The sequence below is a fragment of the Ochotona princeps genome, chromosome 5 (genome assembly GCF_030435755.1).
Source record: "Ochotona princeps isolate mOchPri1 chromosome 5, mOchPri1.hap1, whole genome shotgun sequence".
Classification (NCBI taxonomy): Eukaryota; Metazoa; Chordata; class Mammalia; order Lagomorpha; family Ochotonidae; genus Ochotona; species Ochotona princeps.
In genome coordinates, this window is record NC_080836.1 from 49,270,268 (window position 1) to 49,297,216 (window position 26,949).

General features: G+C 39.6%; 1 protein-coding gene across 1 annotated transcript; it reads right to left on the reverse strand.

Annotated features, from left to right (window-relative positions):
- Window positions 1-1,689: 1,689 nt before the first annotated feature.
- Window positions 1,690-26,778, reverse strand: ABCB11 (ATP binding cassette subfamily B member 11). Its single transcript, XM_058664589.1, has 12 exons — window positions 26,714-26,778; window positions 22,673-22,775; window positions 17,688-17,849; window positions 14,922-15,026; window positions 14,669-14,830; window positions 13,128-13,331; window positions 11,626-11,867; window positions 9,063-9,219; window positions 7,712-7,909; window positions 5,973-6,179; window positions 2,978-3,124; window positions 1,690-2,183 (listed from the first exon to the last, which is right to left on the reverse strand). The coding sequence occupies exons 1-12, from the start codon at window positions 26,758-26,760 to the stop codon at window positions 1,983-1,985; spliced, it is 1,935 nt and encodes a 644-aa protein (XP_058520572.1). The 5' UTR covers window positions 26,761-26,778; the 3' UTR covers window positions 1,690-1,982.
- Window positions 26,779-26,949: the final 171 nt, after the last annotated feature.

The following is a 26,949-nucleotide window of genomic DNA, read 5'->3' on the forward strand; positions in this document are numbered from 1 at the left end:
GCCATAGTTGGTATTATTTTCTTTGTGGGACCAGTGCAATGCACTGAGCTCAGTGAGTTCACTCCCAGCTTAGTGCATGCATAGCTCTCTGTTGTTTCTGGAATCTAAATGCCTTTTCCACACTGCACAAAATGGTATCACAAAATGGTTGTCACAGTTCATTGAGCCAGAAATGTGTTCACTACCAGCGCAGTACATGCACAGTCCTGTCCCATAGACTTTGCCTCCCTATACAAAATGATACCCAATTCAGCTCTAGGCGGGAATGAGTTCCCAATCAGTGCTCCTTCCCACCTTGTTGCTGGTGGAGTTCCGGCTGCTGATGCAGTTCAGATCACTGCTCATTGAATGCCACTGGGGTGTCACTACAACACTACACCATTGTGTCTGCTGCTTTCCTGTATCTGTCAGTCTCCAAGTGCCCCTCTACTGTCATTCTGTTCTCTCCTATTTCCTGGAATATGCCCTCTCTGCTTCACACTGGCTAATGTTTCTCTCTGTTTAAACATGTCCTTACCCTGTTACACCTTCTTGATTTTTCTCTCTAGAGGATTCTTTGACTCTAATGCCTCCAGTCTCTTGCTTTGGATTGGCCAGTATCTCCAGAGAACCATGTTTTTACCTACTATGAGGGCAGAGGAATCGAAAGTTTTTCTGCTCATAATTAGCTTTATACCCAACTGCCTGTCTGCTATATGCTGGTCACTCCTTCAGCTGCAATGTGCATCCCTAGTGCAAGCTCCCACAGAGAGGAAGCTCTGAGTCTCTGCTGGGACTGGGACAAGCAGCCACCTGCTGTAGGAGGGGACTCTGTACTTCTGTGTCTATACAGCTTTTAGCCCAGCCTTCTGACCTCAACTCCCAACTGTCCCCCTTCCTTCCCTTCTAGAAGCACCCACCATCTTATTTGGCCTAAGCTTTGCTGGTGATCTCTGATACCAAAGAAGATGTTCCTAGGCTTCCCCCCCAAAAACATATTCTTGTTCTTTCTCATCTTCTAAATCCATTTCATTTGCTCATTTTGTTTTCTTCTCCAAATTTTATTGCTGCTGTTATTTTGTTTTCTTTATTCGTGTGGATTTATGCTTTCTTTAATTCTTTTAGTAGTATTTAGTGGTGTTTTAAGGAGAGCAGAGGCAAACATGATTTTTTCTATGCTCTATTCAACTAGCTTTTTTATAACACCTTAGGATGCTACAGCAATGTAAAATGCACTATATTCATTTGTAGAAACACAAGACAGATACAAAAATGTGTGGGGATGAAGACAAGCACCTGGTCTGGGGGCAGAGGCTCTGCTCCAGCAACACTGACAAATAAATTCTAGTTCAGTAGATGGTGATGTCAAGCCCCACCCCCTACCCCCACCCTGCCCTATACCCTGAATCTACAGCATAAGTCCGTACCCACAACTGCTCACCTCTTGCGAATCCCAATCTCATAGCTTCCCTTAGCAAGGGAGCATCCTATATATCTAAGCCTTCATTTCCCTGTCCTTAGCCTTGGAGATGAAGGAATCTGTTTCCATATGCAAAAAAAATCTTAGTTAAGAAATATGGCTGATCTTTATTTCTTTGTTCTTTTCAAATTTGGCCTTGCTTATTATACATGGGGCTCTGTACACATTGAATGTTGAAGATTGTGAAAAATACCCTTGAAGAGTGAAAAAGTCCCATTTACACCATGGCTTTTCTTTAATTTCCACACAGTGATTGTACCCGGTTCACACAGAGAAGTCTTGAATGATGGCTGAAGAGCTGCTTGACCTCCAATTTTCGCTCACTCTGGCTCTAGTTTCTTTCATTTTCAATATGGGCATCTAAAATTGATTTACTGATGGAGGTCATTAGAAATTAGCTTAGATCCCATGAACAACAATGTCTGTAAAGCTGGAACATCGACATTGCTCTTTAAAGAAGAAACCACCACAGTACTCCTGCAATGGGTGCATCATCTATGCAGGAAGAAGTTCTTGAGTCAGCTCAACTGATGGGGGCTCCTGTTGTCACCAGCTTGTAGTAGGCTCCTTTCTGAGCCATCAGTTCCTCATGCGTCCCCTTTTCAATCACAACCCCTTGTGACATGACGGCAATGATGTCTGAGTTCTGGATGGTGGACAAGCGGTGGGCAATGACAATGCAAGTCCGACCCTCTCTAGCTTTGTCCAGGGCAACCTGCACCGTCTGGAAAGACAAGATGGAAAGTTGGTGCAAAGATGCCTGATTGCCCCCTAACCCACCACTGCAAGAGCTCATACCACAGAACACTTAGGTCAAGAGACAGGATTATGCAAGTAGTCACAGGATGCAATGCATCATTTATTTAAATCACACTGCATTTGCTGAGAAATCTCCCTGAAGCAAGAATGAATCAACTATGAAGTCACCACACAATCTTACAATACTGATGGTCTAGTTTACTAAAATGAAGCCCAGATAAGAGTGCAGTGAGTCTCAAGTAGTCACTCCCTATACTGTTTCACATTGAAGGCATTTTAGTGCTCTCTGAAATGAAATCTTGATTTTTAAGGACTTAAAAATCAATTTTGAATCTCATAACTGTGTGCTTCTCAGCTGCATCTCCTTTTAAGCAAATATCACATCAGATATCACCTCCTTAGTTCTGCTGTAAATGGCCCACCTACTCTGTCATGTAACTTTAGGACTATAACATTCATGATCATTACCTAATGGATGGTCGAAGTTATTTTACTTTTATAAAGTTAATTGTTTGACCACAAAAAAATGTTTGCACTAAAGAATTTTTTAAATAATTTTTTATTTTAAAGTTAAGGAAATTTATTTTATTTGAAGCAATCCTATGTTAAACTGTTTTTCTAAATTACTGTCCTTTGGTTCTCCAAAATATTGCCAATTTACACTGTTAAGGAACTAGAACATTTTCATCATTTATAAAGACATATCTTAGAAGAAAACATTGATTTGCAGAGATAAGACTTTAAAAAATTGGTACATACCTTTTCACTTTCTGTGTCTAAGGCAGAAGTGGCTTCATCTAGGAGCAAAATTTTAGGGTTGCGTACAATGGCCCGGGCAATGGCAATGCGTTGCTTCTCCCCTCGAGAGAGCTGAGAGCCCTGAGATCCAACATTAGTCTCATATTTCTGGAAAAATTATAGTAAGTTTGAAAAGTAGAAATAGTTCCCGTGCTACATAGAACGCACATCAGCAGTGTCTCTGTGGATTTGAACTATTTGCTTTGTCTTGAACTTCAGGATAGTGAATGAATCGTATAAAAATTGCCAATTTCACTTAGGAGTACATAAAATACAGCATTTTTTCTTTTGTGCTGGGAAATAAAGGTACTTTGACCCTGTATCTTTATCTATCTATCTATCTATGCATGCTTACACATACACACACATGCACACACGCGTTCACACATGCACACACACTATTTTCCATAATACAGTTTTGTAGGGATAGGGCCCCCTCCCCTTCACCTTCTTTTGTCTTCATTTTCCTCTCCTGCCATTCTTCCCTAGGTTATCACAGTAATACAGTTCTTTGGTAACAATTACAAGTATAACTTTCTATTATTTAAATGTATCATGGCTTGGTAGGTATAGACAAAAGTAGAAAAACTAGTATCATAATGTAAATGTATTTAGATTCATATATTTTTAACATTTATCTAATTTCATTTTATTTGACGGGGAGAGAGAGAGATCGCATACCTTTAGGTTCAATTTAAATATTTACAAGAATCGGCACTGGTCAGACTGAAGCCAGGAGCCTGAAGCTCCATTTGGGTCTCCAACATGGGTGGCAGGGTCCAAGTACTTGGGCCACCATTCACTGTATTTCCAGGTGCACTACCAGGAAGCTGGGTCAGCAGTGGAGCAGTTAGTATTTGAACAAGCATTCTAATAATGACTTTTGGCATCTCAAGCAGCAGCTTAACTCACAATGCTATAGTATGTGTCCAGATAAGATCCCATTATTGAGATCCTTCTTAGGGGCTGGTGCTGTGGTACAGTACAGTGCACCGGTACTCCATATGGGGGCTGGTTCATGTCCTGGCTGCTCCAATTTTGATCCAGTTGCCTGGCTATAGCCTGAGAAAGTACTGAATAATACTTGAAGTCCTTGGGCGCTTGTACCCACATAGGAGACCCGGAAGAAGCTACCGATCCCTAGCTTTGAATTGACTCAGCTGTAACTGTTACGGCCATTTAAGAGTAAACTAGTGGATGGACAATCTCTCTCCCTGTCTATCTCTCTCTCTCACCCTTTTCTCCTTCTCTCTGTAATTCTGTCTTTCAAATAAAAATTAGAACTAAATAAAACCCAAGATCCTCCTTGATTTGAGACTCCCTGATATCTAAACTATTACCTGAAAGACCATTCAAAAATGAAATAATGCCAGAATCAGAAATGTCCTTTATGACATCTTCTGGTCTTTACTGGGAGAGTTCATTCTGGAACATGGGCCTTGTGTTGAAATTACACTCTGCTGCTTACTAGTTGTGTGATCACAAACAACTCATTTACATTTATTTGAGCTCCAAATTCAGGTGAAAAAAAAAAAGAGGGATTAGTATCTAGTTTACAAGTTTATAATGAGCTTTAGATGAAATTAGGAAGGAAAATAGCTAGCCAAATGTCTGATCTCGTTACCTAAAAAGAGGCAATATGCATAGACTATTTACTATTTATATGGTATTGTGCTAACTACTCTGGCTGTGTTTTTATTTAATGTTTACAGCAACCATATTCTTTGTTTTTACAATGATAATGTAGAGGCGTCAAGTAGCATGAAACATGCACAAAGTCACACAATAAACAGTGAAGGTTCGATCTAAATTCAGGTGTGTCTGGCTTCTGAGCCCTTGTCTTGCTCCATTTCTCTCTCTTATCTTCCACAACAAGATAGTTTCCATTTTCAGCCTCCCTTGCCTCCCAACAAATGTCAAAAGCCAGGTGAGGATGATGGCACCTGTTTTTCCTTGTAGAAACATAGTGCTCAATGAAGAGTATCGTGTGCAAGTTTGCACGAGAAAGAGGGGATGTCAGTTCAAGCTAGAGTCTTGCACAAAGTGAGCAGGTACTCAAGGATTTCTAGAATAAAATAACCTTCTAGGGGGACACACAAGATTTGCTTTACAATTCAAGATTGAAGTAAATAGTAATTTCTATGTGCTTGCTGGTTAGGCCACCCAAGTTAGACCCAGGCCAAGAGCCAAAGACTTACAGAGGTTTTGTGTGGAAAAAAAAAAGCAAACAAAAAAATTATCACAAAATCAGTTATAAAAGTAATTTCTGAGGGGTATTTCCAAAAGAATGTGGGGAAAGTGGAAAGTAATGTTTGGCTTCTACAATTTGATTTTCTTATTGTATTTTCCCTGTGACTGGCCATCAAGGGAAACTCTTTGTGCATAGAAAAATGCAGAGCTAATATGTGCTACATTTGAACTTGGCTCTGGAAAACTAAGAAACACTCAGGCAGTTACAATTTACTCCACCATATATAGTCTCTGGTGTCAAATAATGATGCAGTCAGTGGAATCAGTAGTGGCTTTCCTGGGGTGATCATTAAGTGCATTTTTTCATTTTAAGGCTCTTCACAAACTGTTTTGCATTTTGCAGATGGAACAATCTTTGCAACGTTTGCATTGGCTGGCTAGTAAATAGCAGAGCTTAGATTCAAACCTGTGTTTCACATCTCAGAGCTTTCCCAATGTACTAAGCTAATGCTTGATTAGTAGTGCTTTATATACAACCAATTCCATACCCTCCCTTGGGCCACGCAATATACTACTTTCTGAAACTAAGCAGTATGTTGATGAGGGACATGTATTTTGTTTAAAGAGTAAGAGAATCCCAGTGAGTATTGGGGAATAAATTGTGTTGCCTTCAAACTTGACCCTGAATCAAAAGCATCTTAGATTTTGTTCATTCTACCTACTCCTATCCCTGACTGCCATGGAGAATGATGAACTTGGTACTCACCTCTGGCAGTGACATGACAAAGTCATGCAGCTGAGCCTGCTTAGCTGCTGCTATGATTCTTTCCATGGGAATGTCTTGGGTGTTGTCCCCATATTTGATATTGTCCTTTATGCTACAGGCAAACAACACTGGCTCCTGGGAGACTATTCCGATATTCGAGCGGAGGAACTGAATGTTGACTTTTCTGCTATCGTGTCCATCTATCATCTGCCAATATAGGTAAGAACAAAGGAGACGTTTAAACGGATGGAGAAACATTTAATCAGGATGAAGCAGAGAGGACACATTCCAAGAAATAGGAGAGGACAGAACAACAGCAGACGGGTAACTGGAGACTGACAACACAGGAAAGCAGTGGACACAATGGTGTGGTGTTACAGTGACTGATACATGAACCTATTTTGACCCATATGATGCCACAGTTGGTATTATTTTTCTGTGGGACTAGTGCAATCCACTGAACTCAGTGAATTCTCGCGAGCTCAGCACATGCACAGTTCACTGTTCTCCCCTGCAGTCCTAAAGCTTTTGCCACATTGTACAAAATGATGCCTGATGTACCACTACTAGAGTTCTTGATCTGCTGGCCGTCAGGTCTGAGGCCTCCCTATTCCACTATCTTGATTCTCCCATCAAATAAAATTCTGATAAAGGCAGTGTCATAACTTAAGAAGTAAGAAAGAAGGAGTAAGAGGTGAAAATGAAGAAATGATTGCTAATAGTCTCATGTTGAAATATGGAAATTCAGGATATATTATCTATGGGTAGTGAAAAGCTACATAAGATACTAAATTTATAAGTAGAAAAAATTCTGAAACTATTTTTGGAGGAAGTGAGTGAAAGAAGGGGGTGGTGAGGGTGAGCTAAATGCTCACCTGTTGAGAATAAATCAACAGAGTCTAAACTTGTTACATTGTGAAACAGCACCATATCACTTTGAAACATAGAAATATCACCTAGAGATCTAAAAGCATCAGGTGATTAAAAATAATTGCATTGAACTACAAAAATGTGAGGCATGGGGTGGAAAGGTACAGAAGGATATTATTTTTTTTATAATTAACAACCTTTATTTGACCTTGTAATCTTCTGCACATATAACTTCAAAAGAGAAAATAACAAGAGAAAGGTGGATGAAAATGCTGTGAAAAGTAAACAATTCATCCACTTTTCAAACATCCTTGCCAAAGCTTTCTCATACATGGCCATCAAATTAGAATCCCTTTTTTACTTAGACTTAAGCTTCTTGAGCCAGAGTTGCCTCAAGTTTTTTTTTCATGTTCAGTCCCCTTTATTGCTCATTTACTATGTGTCCTTTATCACCCCTACTTTTTCCATTCCTGGTCATTAGTTTCTTGATTAGTCTGCACTTTCTGCTCCATTTACGGGGAAGTGAATGCTTCTGTTAAATACACTCATTTCCAGCTTTGCAGCATGCCTGGTTTCTTTGCCTAACTGGTCAGCAGGCCATCTGGAACTGGGAAGAAAGTATTAGAAATTGTGAGGTGGAATCAGGTCAACCAGCCAATGATTGAAACTGGAAAATATTCAAAGAGATAAGTGCCCAGGATGAGCACTTTTCTGGGGTCTGGCCAGACACAATCCTGAAGACCACTTTCGCAGGGGTTAGAACTATTCTGCAAAAAACAACATTCCCAGAGCCTATGAAACTGTCACATAATGCAAAATAATTAATAATTAAAAAAAACAACATTCTTAAAAGCATTTGCATCACTCACCACTTTGCCTTGGTCAGGGTCATAGAAACGTTCCAATAGCTGAATGCTGGTGCTTTTGCCACATCCACTGCTTCCAACAAATGCCAGTGTCTTCCCTGGACTAACGGACACTGAGAGGCCTCTGAGGACTTGTACATCAGGTCGAGAAGGATATGTGAATTTGCAGTCAACAAAGTCGATCTTCCCCTGGAAGTTGTCCTGTGGGTGGAAGGATTGGAATGAAATATTTACTTATTCCAACTGTTTCAATGTAGATAATTTAAAGTCTGCCTAAATTTGAGTTTCAATCTCTGCTTAAGAGACCTTCAACACCAAGTTGCCAAAATACAGAGATAAAAATTTAACGAAATAACATTCTGCTCCCTAGTCTAACAGGTGTAGAATGAAGGGAGCCTTTAGCACTGAAACTGAAGGCATTTGACCCCTCATTCTCCTTTAACCCAGAGGAATTTTCTTGGCATTCATTTCTTGACATTCTGAATGGATAAGAATAACTAGATGACATTATTACATTACAGAAGCCACTAACTGCCAAATCCTTGCAGCTTTGTTCCCCCAAAAGACTTGATATAACAGTATGTTTGAAATGTCTTAGAAAGAAAGTTATTTCAGATCTGTCCCACAAAAGTGAATAATTCAATTTTATGTTAGGGTGCTAAAAGCTATCTGAATTATGAACTGTAGGAATGGATAGACATTTAATAGACCACCAACAGACTTTACTCTTATTAAGCTGAAGGAGAAGAACAGAGTTTGATTAATTCAAAAAGATTTCATATTTTAGCAATCTGTTTTGCCCTCTCTCGAATATACTGAGTTTTTCAAAATTAAGCAGGGAAGATTAAAAACACTCCTGGGGAATGACCAATTAGAAGAAAAGATATTTTGTAGAGAAGTAATTAATTTTCCAGGAAACCACATGAGCTAAAACTTGAACCCAGATGAACATAAATCAAATCAACTTTATTGAACAGGAAAAACTGGTTTTCCTACATAGCACACCAGAAAATCATTTTAAAATATGGTAGCTGAATAGCCCTCTGAAGATATTCACTTTCATTCATGTTGGAACTGTGTACTCAGAATTGCGTACTCCTTATATAATGTCCTCATATTCAATTATAATTTTTGTGAATTATTTTAATGCCAATTTATCCCCTTACATATATGAATCTGATGATTATCTATTCTGCATGCATGTCAATGAATCGATGATCTCTTTATTGCATGGCATGAACCGATAAATTATACACTATGACTGTATGAGCTAAGGATATTGTATGAGCATCCCCAATTGCTGTTCTGTATGGACACAAACAGAAGCACAAGCCTCCTGCCTCTCAATACTCACCCATTTTTCACCTGCAGTACTGTACACATTGATTGGAGGTTGTCGGTCCAGCAGTTGAAAAAAACGTGCAGCTGATATTTTAGCTTTTGCGTAACTTGGGGTATAGGAGGAGGTTCTCCCAAGAGCTGTTGCACTCAGGACAACTGCAGAGATGACCCTGTAATCAGATAGACCACCGGGAAGAGAAGAACGGGGTGTGATCAGAGTGATGACCTAAGAGCTAGGAGTTCAGGAAGTTAACCCTGGTTGGGCTGGGGGAAGAAACCCAAGTATCCTTGATCAAGTCATTTCAGTCTTGGGTGAAGATGTGGGAGTTTTCAAGTAGTGTTCTATGAAAAAAGAGGTGAGAGATGGAATGCTGAAAAGGGAGAGGCTCAGACTTCTACACCCAGATTCAATCACCACAGCTTCCTTTTCAAAGAAATTTAAATCACCATATTGGATTGTTTTTCTTGCAGTTCTAGCCATTCCTTGAATCTACAATAGAGGTTACAATATAGTGACTGGTATTCAGTCTAAGCATAAATTCTCTGCTAAGCATACATACAATCCACACTTCAGACATCACAAGAAATATGTACTTGCCAGTTTCCTCCTTTCTCAGCATTTATCTATATTTAGTATGTGCTTACTTAGTACACAAATGGGTACATGAAGTAATGAATATGGCAAATATCTGTTGCTGTGCAGACTATGATGTCAGTGGCAGCCCTTAAGATTGTCTATCAGTATCACCAGGCCCTTGGGGTCTGTGTGGGGTGGGGACAGGAGACAGAAAGTGTGTCTTACTGCACAGTTTATAAGCTAGAATCATTTTAGGCTTGAGGTGAAAATTCAGACACCCCCTAGGAATTCAATCCAAAGCTTAACAAAGTTAAAAAACCCTTGTAGTAAAATGGGAAGTGGTGAAAGATGACCTTCATTTCTTAAGTAAAGTCAGAAGCCAGGTATTTTCTGCAGTTTGTAAATTTTTGCATGTTTTAAATAATTTTTAAGATCCTTATTTAGGATTGAGCCTGGAAGTTAAGATGCCCATGTCCCCTGTAGAACTACCTGGGTTCAATCCCTGGTCGCAGCACCTGACTCCATCTTCCTGCTATTGGCAACCTGGGGAAGCTGCAGGGATGGTTCCAGTGACTGGTTCTCTACCACTCATGCGAAAGACCTGGGTGGAGTTCTGGGCTCCCCACTTTTGCCTCAGCTCAGTCAGACTAGAGCAGGCATTTGAGGGAGAGAACCTGTGGACGGGAACTCTCACTGAACCTGTTTCTTCACTAAATAGTAAGATAAAGCAACCTAAACAACTCAGTCAAAGCTCTCCAAAGCCTGATGAAAACCAAACACACTTAAAAACTAGCTTAAAAACAAAATTTATATAAACTAAACAGAATGAGTTAACAGTGCTTTCTGTTTTGGTTTGGTAGCTTTAAAGATACAAAGGCTTAGGGGAAAAAAAACACTCCTGTGTGTAAAAGTACCGGAGGAAGTATGCCATGTGAGAAGATAGCATTCATGGTTAGAGAATAAAAACCAAAAGAACAGATCCCTACTGTGTTTCATTTTTTTCTAATGTCCTCCAAGGTTTTCGGAGAACATCTCTCTGCATTACCCTCCACCACACCAGTGTACATAAGTACCTGGCTCCTCAGTGCCCTGATATTAGGCTATCAATTCTGCAGGTGTGAGAAGCTGGACTCAATGCTTAGGAAAGCAGTCCCTGGCTGTAAGAAAGGAATCGGATGCTCCTTATGGTCTATGCAGTTCCTGCTTAGATGTTCACTGGAAACATCCTTTCTTTGCAAGGGAAGAGCACAGTGCAAACATGTTCACTCTATGAGCCATCTTACTCAGGCCCTTGGGTTTCCAGCTATCAAAGTGTGGTAGGATTGTAAAAATGACCACTTGTTGGTTCATCCTGCCGTGCGTTTCTTTTCAATATGGCTCTTTTTCTCCTCTCTCCAAATAGTTGCTTCCATTTCTCTATTATTTAAATCTGAGCTCAAGATGGTGGCCCAAAGTACTTGGGTTCCTGTCACCCACATGGGAGATAGAAATGGATTACCTGGCAGCTGATTCTAGCATGGTTGTTGTATACATTTGGTAAATGAACCAGAAGATGGAAAATCTTTCTGTCTCTCCTTCTCTCTCTCTGGCTATCACTTTGCCTTTGAAAGAAATGGTTTTTGTTTTGTTTTGCTTTGTTTTGTTTTCCCAATCTGTGATTGGCTACATGACTTTCTTTGGTCAAATAGACATTAGAATATGTGACACACTGAGAGACTGAAAGGAACTCACATACTGCGGTTTGCTCTCTTATTGCCTTTGCAGCTCTCAGTAAAGCTTGCCTGCCACCAGAGGTCACATAGAGACCGAACAACAATCAGAAGCCCACCAAGTCAGGACAGAAGATCCACTCTGACAACCCACAGAATCTTCAGAAATGATAAATCCCAGCTGTTTTAAGGTAGCAAGTTCTGGGTAGTTTGAAGAACAGCAAAAAGCTAAGTGATATTCCTTCCTTCAGCATGCATCTTTCGTGACCATGGCTGGATATATTCCTCACCTGAACACATAGCTGAAGTGCAGCCCCTCATAGGCGATTAAGTAACCTCCATATCTGTAGGAAGCAGAATTTGCGATGAACGTTATGCATTGGGAAAAGCCAAAGCACAGCCCGTAAACATTTGCTTTTTTGATGGCCGTCTTGTATGGCTTCTCCAGCTCAGTCTCAAAGGATTCAACAAACTGCTTTTCCTTCCCAATTCCAGCAATAGTGCGGATATTACTGAGGGCTTCACTGGTAATCTGAAGAATGAAAGAGAGTCTTAGGAACAGAGAGTGGAAATAACTCCATTCACAGCATCTCATTGCTACTTGGATTATATCTGGTGCAAATGGCAGCATGTGATAACACTCAGGACACAGATGTACTCCAGGAGGTTGTGCTGGGGCTCACCCCACCCGAATCACGAGACAACTGGCAGATAAATTTTAGCTCTGCTTAATTCCAACATGGCCTTTGTTGCCTACACTTGTGGTAGAGAGAGGAAGGGAAAAAGAGGTACACCTAATTATCCTTGGAAGCATGTTACCTTCTTTGAGAACTCATTTGACATGTCCAAAATGGCATCTTTAGATGTCTTCTGAGATCAAAGATCACTTAGTCACATACATTTAAAACATTATTCTGTTTTCCTGGAAATAATCTATCTAAATATTATCTAACTTAAAATTAAGTATAATGTTTATCTTTGTAGTATGTCTTTGTGTTAATCCACATTCTAGGGTAAATCCATTTTGTTTCTGAATTGGAGCCAGACACAAAGATGTGCTGTCTCTACCATTGACAGAAGTTGTTTTTCTGGCTTCTGTCTACTGGAAAGTTTTCATATATTCTGCCTTATAAGAGATGAAAAAGAAAACCCTAGATTAAAATGAGTTTATTAAAGGACAAAGTGTATATGTATGTTTATTTGATTTCTGATAAAATGTCTATACTGTGATCCCTTTCTGTATCTTTCATGACCAGTTATTAGTTATAACACATCTTCAAAAATACATACTTAAAACCTAAACATATCTGAAACCTGAACCATGGCTTGTGATTCTGTTTGAGAAGAATATTGGCCACTAACTTAGCATATGCTGATATGTGAACATAAAAAGTGTGTGCCAATAAAAAGATGCTCACTCCTCTTCATGTGGACAGCATCAGCCTGACAGATACTAGCCTGAAAACCCTAACAGACAGCAAACTGACTGTTCAGACATCCCAGTGTGAATCCACTTCCTGAAATTGTGGACTAAATAATCATTTGAGATGAGTCAAACCTGTAATTCTGCCTGTTTATCTCACAGTTTCTTTAAACCTGCTTCAGGGCACAGCTGCCAGTTTTGCTGCCATTACCTTTGGAACAAGGCATGTGATGGAAGGGCTAAGAGGAAGTTTCCAACTGTGAGTGTTTGTTTCTAGCCACTTCCTTAAGTCTCTTTGGTCCCCCTATTTCTAATCATTTGTCTGATACTCAGTCACATGAGCTCTGGAAATTTGATCCATGAGATTACCTGTCCTGCCTTCTCCAGAGCCTGCTTATCTCGGGAGGCAAATCCTGTTAACATTTTGGTTTGAACTGCTCCTGATAAAGCCAAGAACGGAAAGAAACACACTATGACCAGGGTCAGTTTCCAGCTGAACAAGAAGGCAATAATCATGGCCACTGCGACGTTGGTGAAGGAATTGACCATCATTCCGATCTGAGAGCCAGTAGCCTACAAAGCAAAGCAAGTAGCTCATTTCAGACAGAATCTATTTTACAAATCACTATTGTGTGAAAAGCCTATTTTAGGCCAAAAAGGTAGAATGTTTTAAATTGGCATGATAAAGTATACAGAACAATGTTTATCATTTTAGCCAAAATCAGGCACAATTCAGAACTTAAAGACTTTCACATTGTCATGGAACCATCACCACATCTATACCCAAAACATTTGCAGAATTCCCAACAAAAACTCTACCCATTAAACAATTCTCCCCTCTCCCACCTTCCCTCTCTAAAGTACCTAGTAGTTCTTTTTATTTTATTCCTTATTCTAGGATTTCGTCTATTCTAGATACCTTATGGGAACAGAATTAGATATTTTTCTATTTTGGGTTGAATGTTTTCTCAAAATCAATGTTATCTCAAAGTTATAGTCATAAGAGACAGGGAGCAACAAAGAGGGATCTTCTATCCATTGGTTCACTTCCCAAATGGTTGCAATGGCTGGGGCTAGGCCAGGTCAAAGCCAGTAGCTAGGAGTGTCCTCTAGATATACCATGGCAGGTCCACACACTTGGCCATCTTCTGCTGATTTCCCAGGTATCTTAATGGGGAGCTGGATTGGAATTGGAGCAATCAGCATGTGAACCAGTATCCAAATGGATGCTGACATTTCAGGCAATAGCTTAATCTACTATGCCATGGCACTAACTTCAAAAAAAAATTTTTTAATAAAATAATAAAATTGTTTCTAAGGGGGAAAAGAACAAAAACAAATCTAAACAGGCAATTCTTTAAGAAATGCTAGTAAATTAAAATTATGTATTATGCCATAATTAAATTCATATTATAGATGTATTCATGGATACATGTTCATATTAGAAATTCTAGGAGAAAAAAGAAATACTGCCCAGTTGGTGTGGTGTCATATCAGGCTAATTCTCCCCTGTGGCACCAGTATCCCATATGGATGCTGGTTCAAGTCTAGAAGGATTGAAAGTGAGATCTTTACAAGCTTTTTCTTGTAAGAAGATTTCAGTTCATTGAAATTGCCCCCTATCATTTTCTAATTTTTGTATTGACACACACTACAGTATATATAGTACTACAACCCACCGAGTCTTTTTTTTTCCTTCTAAGAGCAACTCCTGACCCCTCCCTGCCCCAGGCACAAGAAGTCACCATTAATAAAGGAAACAGAGCAAGCCCTCAGCAGACACTGAAGCTGCTGGTGCCCTGATCTTAAACTTCCCAACCTACAGACTGGTGAGAATTGAGTTCCTCTTATCCATCACCCAATCCAAGGTGCTTTGTTTCAGTTCAGGCCGACTTAGCTCTCCAGCTTACCCCTTGAACCTGGGAAGCATCTGTAGCAAGTCTTGTTGTCAATGCTCCAGGACTATTTCTGAGGTCATCAAACCAGCCAATATCTTGCCCTAACATTGCTCTGAAACCAAATTTGCGTAGTCTTTTTGTGAGGAGCTCCCCAGATTTGGCAAAAGTGTAACCCTAAAAAATAAACAAGGAATCTTCAGTGATTTTTTTATATGTGAATAAAAGGGGAAATAGCTACATCATTTAGGGAAACACAATTGCCTACCTGCAGAAATTGGGTGAGAAGGGATACGCAGCCCAATCCTACAAAAAGCAGGCACACACCATTAATCTGTGACCTCTGTTCTTCTTTATCAGGTAGTGAAAACGTCTGAAAGACAGTAAACAAGATAAAATTAGATGTGATTAAATTAAAAAAATTAAAGGTATATGTGTTCTTATTGGAAAGGCAGATTAGATTTATAGAGAGAAAGAGAGACAAAGCGAAAGGTCTTCCATCTGCTGGTTCACTCCCCAAATGACTGCATCAGCTGCAGCTGAGCTGATCCAAAGCCAGGAGCCAGGAGCTTCTTCCAGATCTGCCATGTGGGTGCAGGGTTCCAAGGCTTTGAGCCATCAACTACTGCTTTTCCAGGTCATAAGCAGGGAGCTGGACAGGAAGTGAATCAGCCAGGACATGAACTGGTGCTTAGCCATTTCGTGAACCACTGGGTGTGAATGATATCTTAAAGACACATTCATTTTACACTTCAGAAAGCTGAGGCCCAGGAAAGTGACAGGATGTGACTCCAGAGCATACAGCAGCAGTCAGGAAGTGGCAGAGTCAGTTTCACAAAGTGACGTCTGCGGATGAGAATTCAGAATTCTTTTTGCAGACACTGCAACACATGCTGAAGGCGAGTGCCTTCTCCACTCAGCTTTTAAAAGACAGAAGGAGATAATTAGCAAAGAAGTTGACATCCTGGGTTTCTTTGCAAAGCAAGTATTCAGAGCACAAGCCTGGATCTACTACTCCATAGACTTCCTACACCTACAGCACTGCTCAGTGGGGGTGCATGTCTGCAGCCCCTCCCTGCTAGAATGGTGGCTTTAAGGGTGCAGAGAACAGCCTTGCTCTCATCTCTACCTCCCAAACCACCAGCAGTATCCGGCCAACAATAAGTGCCCAATAAATAGCTGCTGAACAATGAAGGTGCTTTTCTGTTTAATGTTAGTCTTCATCACAGACTGGAAACTCCACTGGAGGAATATCAAAACTGAGCTGTTCCTGCCCCCAACATGGTATCTAGAGCAGCCAATCACTAAATATCTTGAATGAATAAAATAACACTTCTTTTCTCTCTGCCTCAGACAAATATATTTTGAAAATTTGAAAAAAAAAGAACATTCTTTGGAGATTGATTGTTGTACTTGCTGGGAATAAAAGCTCATTGTTTACAAAATTCAGAGGCAGGCATTCGGTATAGCAGTTCAGATGCCATTAAAAAAAAAATCCACCTCTTTGGACACCTGCAAGGTGGTTCAAGTCCTAGCTCTTCCAATCCATCTTCCTGTTAATGCATTCCTTTGGAAACAGTAGGTGGAGGGTTAAGTACTTGGGTCTTTGCCAACCCTATAGGACACCTAAATGGAGTTCCAGGCTCCTGGATGCAGCCTGGCCCAGCACTGGTGATCTAGTCATGAAAAATCTTTCTTATCCCTTGTCTCCATTCTCAAAGATTTTTAGTATAAAGGACTGTGATACCACACAATCAGAAATTCAGTTAACAGGGCGGTTGAAGACTCCCATCTTCCCAAATTCCTGCCTCCCTGAAATTCTCTAAAATTAATGTGATTTTTCCCTCTTACCAGGAGAGGGCAGCACAAAAATTAAACCAGCGACTGGAGTCCTCCATGTACAACTGGCTTACTTTTGTTCCTGGATTGTTTATGTTTTTCTGTACAACTGATGTTTGTGTAGACATTTGTATGATCAGATTGTTTACTAGAGAGGTGACAAGAGAAAGAAGAGGATGAACCCAAATGTAAGGTTTTCAGCATGTATTAAGCCTTGATGTTATGATGTGTTGCTAAGCTCTTCATGCTAGGACTCAAAACCTGGGAACTAGCCCTAGCCTCATCACCTAATTGTTATGTCACCTTGAATCAATGGATAAAGTGGATGAATCTCAACATTTCCTTCCTTGTTGACCTCACCAGGTGTGTGTGCATGTGTGTGTTTGCACATGAATGTCAACTGAAAAACATGACTGCATTTTGCTGACAAATTTTCAAGTGATAAGGCTTAATTTGAACTTTCTCTACAGTCATACTGACTGAGCATGGATCCCAGCTCCCCCTAGTTATCCTAAGTTCCCCGTGCCTTGGTTTGCTCCTTTGCAAAATGAGATTAATAAGGATATTTAACTCTGGTGATGATTAGGAAGCTTAAGTGAACTCTTAGACAGAAAGTGCCTAGATTGTACCTAACAACCATTGGCAGCTATTATCACAACCACAAAGTCAATGGAGAATGTCAAAATCTCTTGGAAGCAAAAACAACTGGAACAAGCTTATTGTTTATCCTTGCCTTATTTGACTTTTGTCTTTCCTTTCTTGTTTTACCTCCATGTTTCCATTTTAGTGACGCAGTCAGGAAGAGAATTACGCATCATGCACTCACACCTGCTCTTGTAAGTTAAACATTATTCCTCAACTGTTCAATGAGTTCAAAATTTCCCTAAAGTCCTTTTATATCTGCTTTGGTCTGCACTTGGGTAAGTTGTTTTCTCCCAACATTAAATCTGCACAATAGTATTGTTTTTACAGGCATGATGACTGTGAATTGCAGTGCAAATGACAGTATTCAATTGCACCTTATTATCTTCTATGTAAAAGAAACCCCAGGAACTTGCCCTCCTTTTAGGGGTGAAAAAAGAGAGCTGACAGAAAGAGCTAAACGCATTAAAAACAAACAGCAGAACTATCAGAAATTATAATATTCACTAACATACATAAAAAGGTATTAGATAAAGTCCAGCTGTTCACTTACCCCAAGAATCTGGCTGAACAAGAAGGCATAGAGGGGTGTGACTGCTCCGTTCACAGCAGCCCCCACAGACCCTACCAGCATGTAGGGCCATTCTGGAGCATTGAGTTTCATAATCCTTCGGACTGGGGCAGGTTCAACTTCATCCACATGCAGTTCCTTGTCCTTGAGAGGAGAAAGCAGTACATTGGTCATCCACAGAACACATATTGCACTCAGTGGTGACATGCAACAGACAATTTGGCATCCATAGAATTAGGAATCACAGTTGGATTAGTCAGAGGTAGCTTATGAATACTCTATGAGATGAAGCGGTGTGCATTTTTTTTTAAGATTTATTGATTTTATTACAAAGTCAGATATACAGAGAGGAGGAGAGACAGAGAGCCGCAACGGCCGGTGCACGCCGATCCGAAGCCGGGAACCTGGAACCTCCTCCAGGCCTCTCACGCGGGTGCAGGGTCCCAAAGCTCTGGGCCGTCCTGGACTGCTTTCCCAGGCCACAAGCAGGGAGCCGGATGGGAAGTGGAGCTGCCGGGATTAGAACCGGCGCCCATATGGGATCCCGGTGCGTTCAAGGTGAGGACTTTCGCCGCTAGGCCATGGCACTGGGCCCAGTGTGCATTTTTTTAAGGAATGGATTTGAATTCCATGAGCCTATGCTATGACGAGAACAAGGATAAACCTAAAGCATTACTCATCTGCGTGGAAGTTCGAGGGTCTCATTCCACAATCACCACGTATGTATAAGCCAGCACAGAGTAATAAGTATGCTGGGTATTTGGAAAAGAAATTCATGACAAGACACTTTCTTATGGCTGTATTTATATCTATGAGCATTTGTAAACTTTTCAAGACATGGTTTTTAACATAGATGTCAATGATTTATAACGTAGTAACTGGCTACAACTCTGAGGCGAGGCAGACTAGGGTAAATAAAACAAGACAGAATGACTTACAATCCTCATTAACTAGTGACAACAATGATCGTTTCAGTGTCTTTAGTATGGTCTTCCTTAATTACTGCCCAGAAGGAAGTGTTGCTTCACTGGATTTCTAAATTTCAGCCCCTGAGTAACAGACTTTACATTTAGTGATAGAATTTTACTTTCTGTAGCTGAAATAATAGAAGCAAATTAAATGATTAAAGTCATCTTGTAAATAAAGATTTTCTCTTCTGATTTTACAAAACTAGGTAGAAATAGAAGATGAATAAATTAACAGAAAATCAATAAGAGAGGTAAAATATAAACTCTGTACGAGTTTGATTTTTGCAGGCTGCATCTCTAAGCAGGAAATTTTTTCTCTAGTGACATATAAGAACCTGTCAGCAATTCAGTGGGAGATGCTCTTAGTCGTGCTTGCATCCCTCAAACACAACTGAGCAGAGCACTAGGCATGTAGTCATGCTTACTGAAGAGGAAATGAAGGGAGCTTTAATGACCATTTTGCATACGTGCAGCAAAACAGACACTTAAAACATGAGTCACTCAGCCTACTATGTGGATGATTCAGTGCTGGAGACCCAGTTCTGACAAGTTTTTTCCTTCTATCTCCTTGCGTAGGCCAAGGGGTGTATAACTTCCTCCTTAACAGTTTATCTACTGCTTTCTTTTTTGTCTTTACACTGGGTGCATCATTCCAAGTCACTGAGGTCTCCTGCCTTGAAATAAGGCCAATATCGCATGGGAAGACATGCTAATTGTGATGAACAGGCAGAGATTTTCAGCATGAACAAATACTGAGAATTATTTTTATGGATCTTGTCTGTGTCTTCTCTCTTAACCATGGATAAAAACCTCTCCTATAAATTAGCTGTGATAAAGTCATGTAAGTCTGATGTTTCATCTTAATCTGCCTTCTTTTTCTTTCTTTTTTTAATTTATTTTTATTGGAAAAGTGGATTAACAGAGAGAAGGAGAAGAAAGAGAAAGATCTTTCATCCACTGCTTCGCTCCCCAAATGGCTACAATGGCCAGAGCTGAGCTGATATGATGTCAGCAGCTTCTTCTGAATCCCCCATGTGGGTGCAGGGTCCCAAGACGTTGGGCCATTCTCCACTGCTTTCCCAGGCCACACGCAGGTAGCTGGAAGGGAAGTACACCAGTAGGGGCACAAATTAGCACCCATGTGAGATCCCAGCACATGCAGGGGGAGGATTAACCGTGTTTTTCAGCTTCACTAGAAGAGATATCCCTGAATATTGAAGACTCGATTCCCTAGGCTGTAGTTCCTCTAACTTTAACATGATTAGCACCACAACTGAGCTCTGACCTCCTTGTGGACATGGAGGGAACAGCTTGAACAGTGAGGAGAAACCGGGTGTCCTCTTGGCTCTGTCCCCAGATCACCCTCAGCCCTTGGTTATTGACTCAAGAAACCACTTCCTCTGTTTTTCAGAGCCAGTTCTTTAAGAGACCACAAGGTGGAGATAACCTGTTGTGTAAGTAGACCTTTAGTGGTGTAAACTGGAGCATTTGCCAATTTACAGAAGGTAGTGTTTGGCTTTTTCCGTCAAATGAGAAAAGACAAAGAAAGAATTTTGTCAATGGTTAAGCTTGCAGAACTTAGTTAAATAATAATTTAAAATACCAATCTACTTATATAATGTTACTGGGATTAGAAATCTGCATTGATCAAATCTTATTAAACCTAATTATGGTGGAGCCGGTGCTTTGATAACTGGTTTATCCTTCACCTTCAAGCATCGGTATCCCATATGGACCAAATGGGCACCAGTTCATGTCCTGGCTGTTCCACTTCCTATGCATCTCCCTGTCAGTGGCCTGGGAAAGCACTGGAGAATGGCCCAAAGCCTTGGGACCCTACATTGCTTGGGAGACCTAAGAAGCTCCTGGCTCCTGGCTTTGGATCAGCTCATCTCTGGCCATTGAAACCATTTGGGGAGTAAACCAGCAGATGAAAGATCTTTCTGTCTCTCGTTCTGCCTTTCCAATAAAAAAAAATAAATCCTTAAAAAGCATCTAACTATGGTGCTTCCTTTAACAAATAACTAATAACTAACTCTTTACAGCTAAAGGATTCATATAGTTTTTTTTACAAATAAGATCTTTTCCTCTTGAAGATTTAGCAAAATCACAGTGAATCCCTTGCCATTGCTTTTTATTTTCCTTTCCTTTCTTTCTACCTCTTAACCAGAGAGAATATAAAGTAACATTTCTAAAGCATACAGTGGCATATTTTATTTTTCATTTACAATAATGTTGAGTAAAATATAATGTGGAACATTGTAATCTCTACAAAATAAACCTCTATTTTTGGCTTAAGTTTCCATTTATTTGGTGGCTTCCTTCAGTTTCTCTCGCATCCAAAGAACTCTGGAAATCTGATCACCTCTGTAGGAAATGTGAGGATTCTTTACTAAGCATCGGTTTAAACAAGAGCCAAAGTCAGATTTCCCTGAGCTTCCACTGTTTTTCCTTCCCTTCCTCTTCTTCTCATCAGACCTTTACCTAGAAATTAGGAAATACTACACAGCTTGAGGGATTAGTACTGCTCCTTCTCAACTTCAAGTACCATTTTTTTCTTTCTCTCTTGAAACTTTCTAAACTCCTCCTCTAACATAACGGACCATTTAGTTGTTTGTTGTTACAACTGAAATAGCTGTTTCTAGAAAAAGAGCTGAGACTCTTTTTCAGAGTCTTTTTCAGACTCTTTTTCAGCTCTCTTCCAGAAAAAGAGCTGAGACTTCAATGGCAAGATGCAGTAAGAAACCATACTTGCTAGAAATGTTTTCTCTTGCTGTGATCCAGCCTGCAGCTCTCAACAAAAAGTATTCTCAAAACTTGTACAAACCAACACTTAAATATTGAGACCTCTTTTAATTTAATATTAATACATTAAAACCAAAAGGGAACCTCAATAACTTATCTTAGTTATACGGTTATCAACATCATACTTTATTCCAAATTATCCATCATGAATTACTACTAACAAATACTTCCTAATAGAGTCACAAGTTGAATTTTATTGATGCATATTAGATGTGCTCATCATGCAAATACTCTGTAATTTATTTGTTTTGGTAAATCTTACAGTTTGGAATTTATTTTATTGCAGAGAGTCAATGTTTTGTTAATAGTTCAACTATCTACTGATGACCTGCTTGGTTCAAGGTATCGGGTTAGGTGTCCTAATTGATCCAAACACAAAGAAAAATGAAGTTCCTAATCTTTAGAAGCTTATAATTTAGTGCAATGGTAAACAACATGACTAAAGTGCAGGCTCATGAAGAAACTGCATGACAAAAGGTTCTGAGGAAGGGTGCTGGGGAAATTGCAAGTGAGTGTATCAGGGCTGGGGAACCAAGTGCAGAGCTCAGGAAGAGGCTGCCAGAGGACTGGTAGATGATCACAGATGTGGAATTAGACAAACTACAACAGCAGGACATCTGCATCCTTATGACGATAGTTTTATATTTCTGTTATGTGCTGACGTCTATCTAATTTTATGCAATTTTGACTGTGTTGAAATAAGTTATTTTACACTAGAAAGAACTATACAATTATGGAAGGTCTAACAAATACTTTTGCTCATCAAATGCTTCTGTCAAAGTTAGCACAAGTTAAAAGAAGGTGTAAAAATTTGAAAAAGGATGTTTTGGGGATGTTCACAAAACCTTTAACTACCTATATATAAGTGAATAACCTGTTCAGTACATATCATAAGCACATTTCCTATCTTTGTTAAAATGGCTCATTTAAGAATTATTAATTAACCCTTATTACTAAAGATTTAATTACTATGTATTCAAGTAATGAGTGAACAAATTTTCATTGCTTTTAAAACATTATATAGATTTTATAGTTTTAACCAGGTCCTAATGTCTCACTGCTCCCAATTTCATTCATACATAGTGACACGTAATGAATAGTTGCCTAGAAAACTCATATTTTTCAGGTTCAAAGAGCACACAACATGCCCAGCAGTAGCTTCTCCCATGCCCTCTGGAGTGACTGGTGCCTTACCTGTCTGTCTTCTTCCTGAGTAGATTTATGATCTACAACAGCTAATGGAGGCTCATGTGCCAGGTAAGAAAGCTGAGACTTGGAGCGCTGCCGGAGGGATGCTCTGTAAGGAAACAGAAACATGGGAGAGTCTGTCAGTCACAGGCAGGTTGAAACGACTCCACTGGTGAGCAAGTTTACATCACACGTGTCAAATAACAAAAATGTTTACTAGGTCACGTGCCAATCATAGGAGGGGGCTTCCAGGTGAGGTTTGACAAAGCAATTAAAGCAGAACTAACTGGGTCGATTGCGCTGAGCCTCCAGCTCAAGTCAAAGCTGCTGAGCCCAGAGTTAAGAGGCAGCCAGGGAGAAAGAGAAGGAGGACCAGACTGTCCCACCAGTTCACCTAGAAAGGCTCAAGCCACAAATACATCCAAATCCACTAATTGTTGCCTTGGCAATGATCCATCACCTTTATTGCCCTTCCAGTTTAGGCTCGAATTCAGATTTTTCTCTCTCCTTGCTCCCTGCCTCCACTTAACAATTCCTTATGTTCACTTAAACGGTATACCACCTAGAAAGGAATGAGTTGGTAAGAAGGCAATAGGACTCTTGGTGAGATTTTCTCCAGGCTATTTCCTGCCCCCAGAGGCTCACTGAAGCATAACTTAGCTTCGTGTATTCATCCAGGCATTTATCCAGCAGAAACTCACAGGTCTTCTTTTGGGAGACACAAACACTAGTCAATCATACAAAAACTTCTCCTCCAGAAAGTTTAATCTTATAGAAGAGCAATGCAAATAATTCATCTTGATGTTTGGAAGAGCTACAAAGTAGGTGGAATAAAGGTTTCTGGAAAATCAGACAAAAATGAAATGTTTGGCAGGTTTTACCCCGAAAGGCTTCATGCAACAACAGCTATTGCAGGTTTGGTATTGATCTACTAGAGTAATTCTGATTGAGAGAAGAGGGTAAACAGAGGCATAGACACAGGAAAAAGCAGGGTATTTGTTAAATATGCATAGTTTAAGACAAGCAGGGGAAGTTAATAGTTCAGACAATATTTTCCTTCTGGATGTACACCTTTTTTCTGGGTGTACAATTTTTCCTTCGGGCAGTACACCACACTTGTATATCAGGCTGAAATCATACAGCACTGAAAGCTGCTGGCAGTTATGTTGAACCATCTAGGAAAGTTTTCTAAAAGTGAAACCCACAGTGAACACTGGAGCTGAGATGAGAGAGAGATTCTATCTAGTATGGACAAATCATGCAAGCACGAGCTTACCCAAAAGCCAAAGGCATCTTTGAACTATTTAGTTACGTGAGTGAATACTTTCCCTTTAAAGGTTAAACTCAGTTAAATTATGCTTTCAGTCAAAAGTAGGTAAAGTCTTAAATAACTGTGCTAAAGACTTGAGAGAAGAGAAGTAGCAATATCAGAGCTGTGCTTCAGAGAAAAAACCCGAAGTAAATGGTGTAAAGAGTAAAACGGTGTTAGAGAAACAGAGACCTGCACCAACTGTTACAGTGTAATTAGAACTATTCATATTCATTCTCTGTGTGTGTGTCTCTCTCCACACACACACACACACACACACACAAAACAAGACTAAAACAAGATTTCAAAGTGATGCCTGACTACTTGCTGTATAATCATTTAGCTTTCTGGAGAAGGCTATATGTCATTGTGATTATTTTGTTGCACATTCTGCTGTTAACGGCATAGCAGTACTCTTAGTCATCCAGGTTCAATTACATGTACATATCTCCAGCCCTCTCTCTCCACCTTGTCCCCAAACATTCAACCTGTTGCCAAGTCTCAACATGACCAGATATAAAACCACTCCTCATTACCACACCCTGCCACCAAGAATGGGACGCTCCCCATTCTTTTCTACCAGGTGTGAAACTTTACAGCAGTAGTCATTTCCTTGGGTTACATAAATAAGGACTAAACGTCTTTTCTAGAAGGTGGATGTAATAGGCTGTGTCGCCTGGAGAAAGCAGTGTGCTTGATAGGAGTACAGCTTAAGGTTGGAGACTTAAAAAGTAAAACAAAAGCAACCGAACGTCAAAGAGAAGTATGAGAAGAGGACGTCAAGATGTACTGACTACTCCCAGTTTTGAGCATGGGGCCTTATCCCTAGAGAACCACTGCTTTAGCCCTATATTTCCTAAGGCTCTCTGTCCACATGCCACCTAGCACAGGCTTCCCCAAGTCCTGGGGGCAAGTGTGCTAGGCTGGTGCTCTACCAGCAAGCTGGTTTCCTCTCAACTCTACTGAATGCCAGCCTAAGAATTCAATTCCTTTTCAGGAGCCCACAAGGTCTTCCACTCCTCATCTCACAAGCTGTGTACCACTTACCACTGCAGACAAAGATAGCTAATTTGGGGAACAAATCGATATTTAGGAAATTAATTGCTGTTATACATGAAATTGTTCTTGAATCTGCAATGCACCGATGAAGAGGAATGCAGTTATCAGATGAAGCCAAGGTAACAAGATACATATTAATGTTCCATTTAGTCATCTTTTAACAAAAAAAAAAGCGTCACCATACCTAAGAAAATATTTTTAACATATTTTTTTCTCAAACTTATAAATCTTGTTCTATAAGAGCTTAAGGCAAGTAACTTTCTGTGTTTCTGTATTTCTTGTTTTAGTCACCAAACTAGAATTTGTGAGAAATTATAGCCAAATTTTAAAAATTTACCTTAAAATGATTATTTGGTCCTGATAATAAACTGAAACTGAACTACTTTGTGTAGAATTTCATTACTCTTAAAAATTAGCAAGGTATTTATTTTCTTGTTGATGCGACCACAGATATGCTTCCACATTTGGCCAAAAGAAATGCCATATCTCTCCTTGTATTTAAGAAGTTACTTGGTAACTTCAGGCTATGATTTTAATGATTCTTGTGATTTCATTTTTTTATTGCTGGCTACAGTCAGATGTCTACAAAAATTACTTAATAATTTGGATGATTTTTATATCTTGTACTTTACAGGCAACCTAAAGCTATTTCTTTGATATTTTGTAGACTTGTTCTCAAGTGGAAGGGAAATAAATAGTCCAAATCTGACCATTCAGATGGATAAAGAGAAGAGGCCTCATAGCCTGAAACAGCATTACTTGAAAATAAGTGCCACACTTTTTAGTGATTTGATCTTTCAATATTAAAAATATAAAATAAGTAATGTTTCAACTGCTTGGATCTGTTACTTAAATGTTAATTTTAATTTTACTTAACTGTTTTGGTAAGGTATTAGTTTCTATAACAGAACTGTTCTTCCGAATGGAGTCTTGGATTAACAGCCCAGCAAATGGAAAGGACACTGGTACAGACAGCTGCTGTCATTCCATTACCCTTAGAGTCCCATTTTCATGAATATGGACAAACATTCCTAGGCAGAAGTTCCTTAACACACATTATCTATCACTAAAAGAATTTTTAAATTGAAACTCAAACCAAGATGAAAGGCTAAAACTTACAAGTGTCTCTAATAGCATATTCCAAAAACACATATTGAAAGAAAACACTTATATATCAATCCAGCAGAAAATGAATAGTTCCTTTAGGGAGATTTTCTTAAATGGCTAAAAAATATATTTATATTCTAGCTACTGGAAGAATAATTTAACTTTAGGTTGGTTACTCTGAGAGTAGAAGCATTTGTAACTCAATTACAGCTCAATAGGTTAAAGAATAGAACTAAACACATGAGGTTGATCTATAAGAGATAATATCAGTTAACTTTGGCATAGAGAGACTAAGCACATATTTTTAAAAAATCTTTCAGAGCACAATAGCCAACAGTTTAACCATACATTTTCTCCAGGATGACCTTCTACCCCCAATAATATAGGAAATTAGACAACGAAAAATGCAATTGGAGATCTTAGTGTTTATATACCAAAGAAGGATTCGCATTGCTCAAGACCAGGGAGTGTGCTCAGGGCTGTTGTACACAGACAGTACAGAGAATCCCAGCTGCAGAGTGCCCCCAAAAACATGTGAAAACCTTAAAATCTTCCCTGTGGCTTGAGCTCACCTTAAACTATCTTGATAACTCCCTCTGCTGAAGGTCTTCTCAGGCATATCATCTTCAGTTGCATCTTTTTCTAATGAACACAGTAAGAGTGACTTTTTAATATACAGAATAAGCAGAACCATGTCCAAATGCAATTACTTACTGTATTTGCTTAGTATTTACTTAGTATAACTGAGGCCAAAAGCTTCTATTAATTTTATTGCCATAAACAAAACTTTAAACTTGTCTAGCACATT

Coding starts and splice junctions, on each gene's coding strand:
- ABCB11 (XM_058664589.1), bottom strand. CDS start 26,760: ATGCCTGAGAAGACCTTCAGCAGAGGGAGTTATCAAGATAGTTTAAG. Junction 13,332..14,668: donor ATGCTTCCCAGGTTCAAGGG/GTAAGCTGGAGA, acceptor TTTGCTTTGTAG/GCTACTGGCTCTCAGATCGG. Junction 11,868..13,127: donor CTCTGGAGAAGGCAGGACAG/GTAATCTCATGG, acceptor TTCATTCTTCAG/ATTACCAGTGAAGCCCTCAG.